The 722-nt window shown below is 51.8% G+C and overlaps 1 protein-coding gene across 1 annotated transcript in view; it reads right to left on the bottom strand.

The window, feature by feature from the left end:
• LOC108801863 (glucagon-like peptide 2 receptor) overlaps window positions 1-722 on the bottom strand; it is a 33,665-nt gene that overhangs the window by 22,744 nt on the left and 10,199 nt on the right. The window contains exon 7 of the mRNA XM_018573773.1: window positions 448-619. Coding sequence (XP_018429275.1) covers window positions 448-619 — 172 coding nt within the window. The remainder of the gene's footprint in view (window positions 1-447; window positions 620-722) is intronic.

The raw sequence follows: 722 nt of genomic DNA, 5'->3' as shown, positions 1-722 counted from the left end.
CCCTCCTGCCGGCAGCAGAATGATCACTGGGGGGAGGGGAGACTGAGGGAATGCTTCCTCCTGCCTGCAGCAGACTGACCACTGCGAGAGGGGAGACTGAGGGAATGCTTCCTCCTGCCTGCAGCAGACTGATCACTGGGAGAGGGGAGACTGAGGGAATGCTTCCTCCTGCCTGCAGCAGACTGATCACTGGGGGAGGGGAGACTGATGACATCATCTCAGCCTAGGCACAGTCACTGATTGGTGCTCAGGGACAGCTTTTTATTGATAAAAGGTGAAACTTTATTGAACGTCGATCCTGCGGCTGTATATTGTGACACGTCCGGAATTCATTCACGGAGACTCGCCGAGTTACTGACGGGTTCCCTTTAAATCTTTATTCTATAATGTAAAGGAACCGGGCGCATCGGATGCGACACAAAACACGTCATTGCATTGTCTACTCACACCAGCCGATGGCGATATATCTGATCAGCATCCTCCGCTCGGACAGAAGCACGGTGACGATGGTGGTGTACAGGTAGATCCCTTCCACCAGCAGCCAGAAAAAATTGGCACCAATAAAGTAATGCAGAGCCACGTACACCACCCGACACGAGGAGGGAACCTGAAAACAATGGTGGGAGGTAAACGGATTCTCAAGGTGCTGACATAATAATATCCATTCATAGTTACTCCTATCTCCTGAACTAAAAAGAAGACCCCCCCCCTCCCCCCAGTAG

This window comes from Nanorana parkeri, unplaced genomic scaffold (genome assembly GCF_000935625.1).
Source record: "Nanorana parkeri isolate BGI_ZX_2015 unplaced genomic scaffold, ASM93562v1 scaffold2537, whole genome shotgun sequence".
Taxonomy (NCBI): domain Eukaryota; kingdom Metazoa; phylum Chordata; class Amphibia; order Anura; family Dicroglossidae; genus Nanorana; species Nanorana parkeri.
This window is presented reverse-complemented; position numbering and strand designations above follow the sequence as displayed.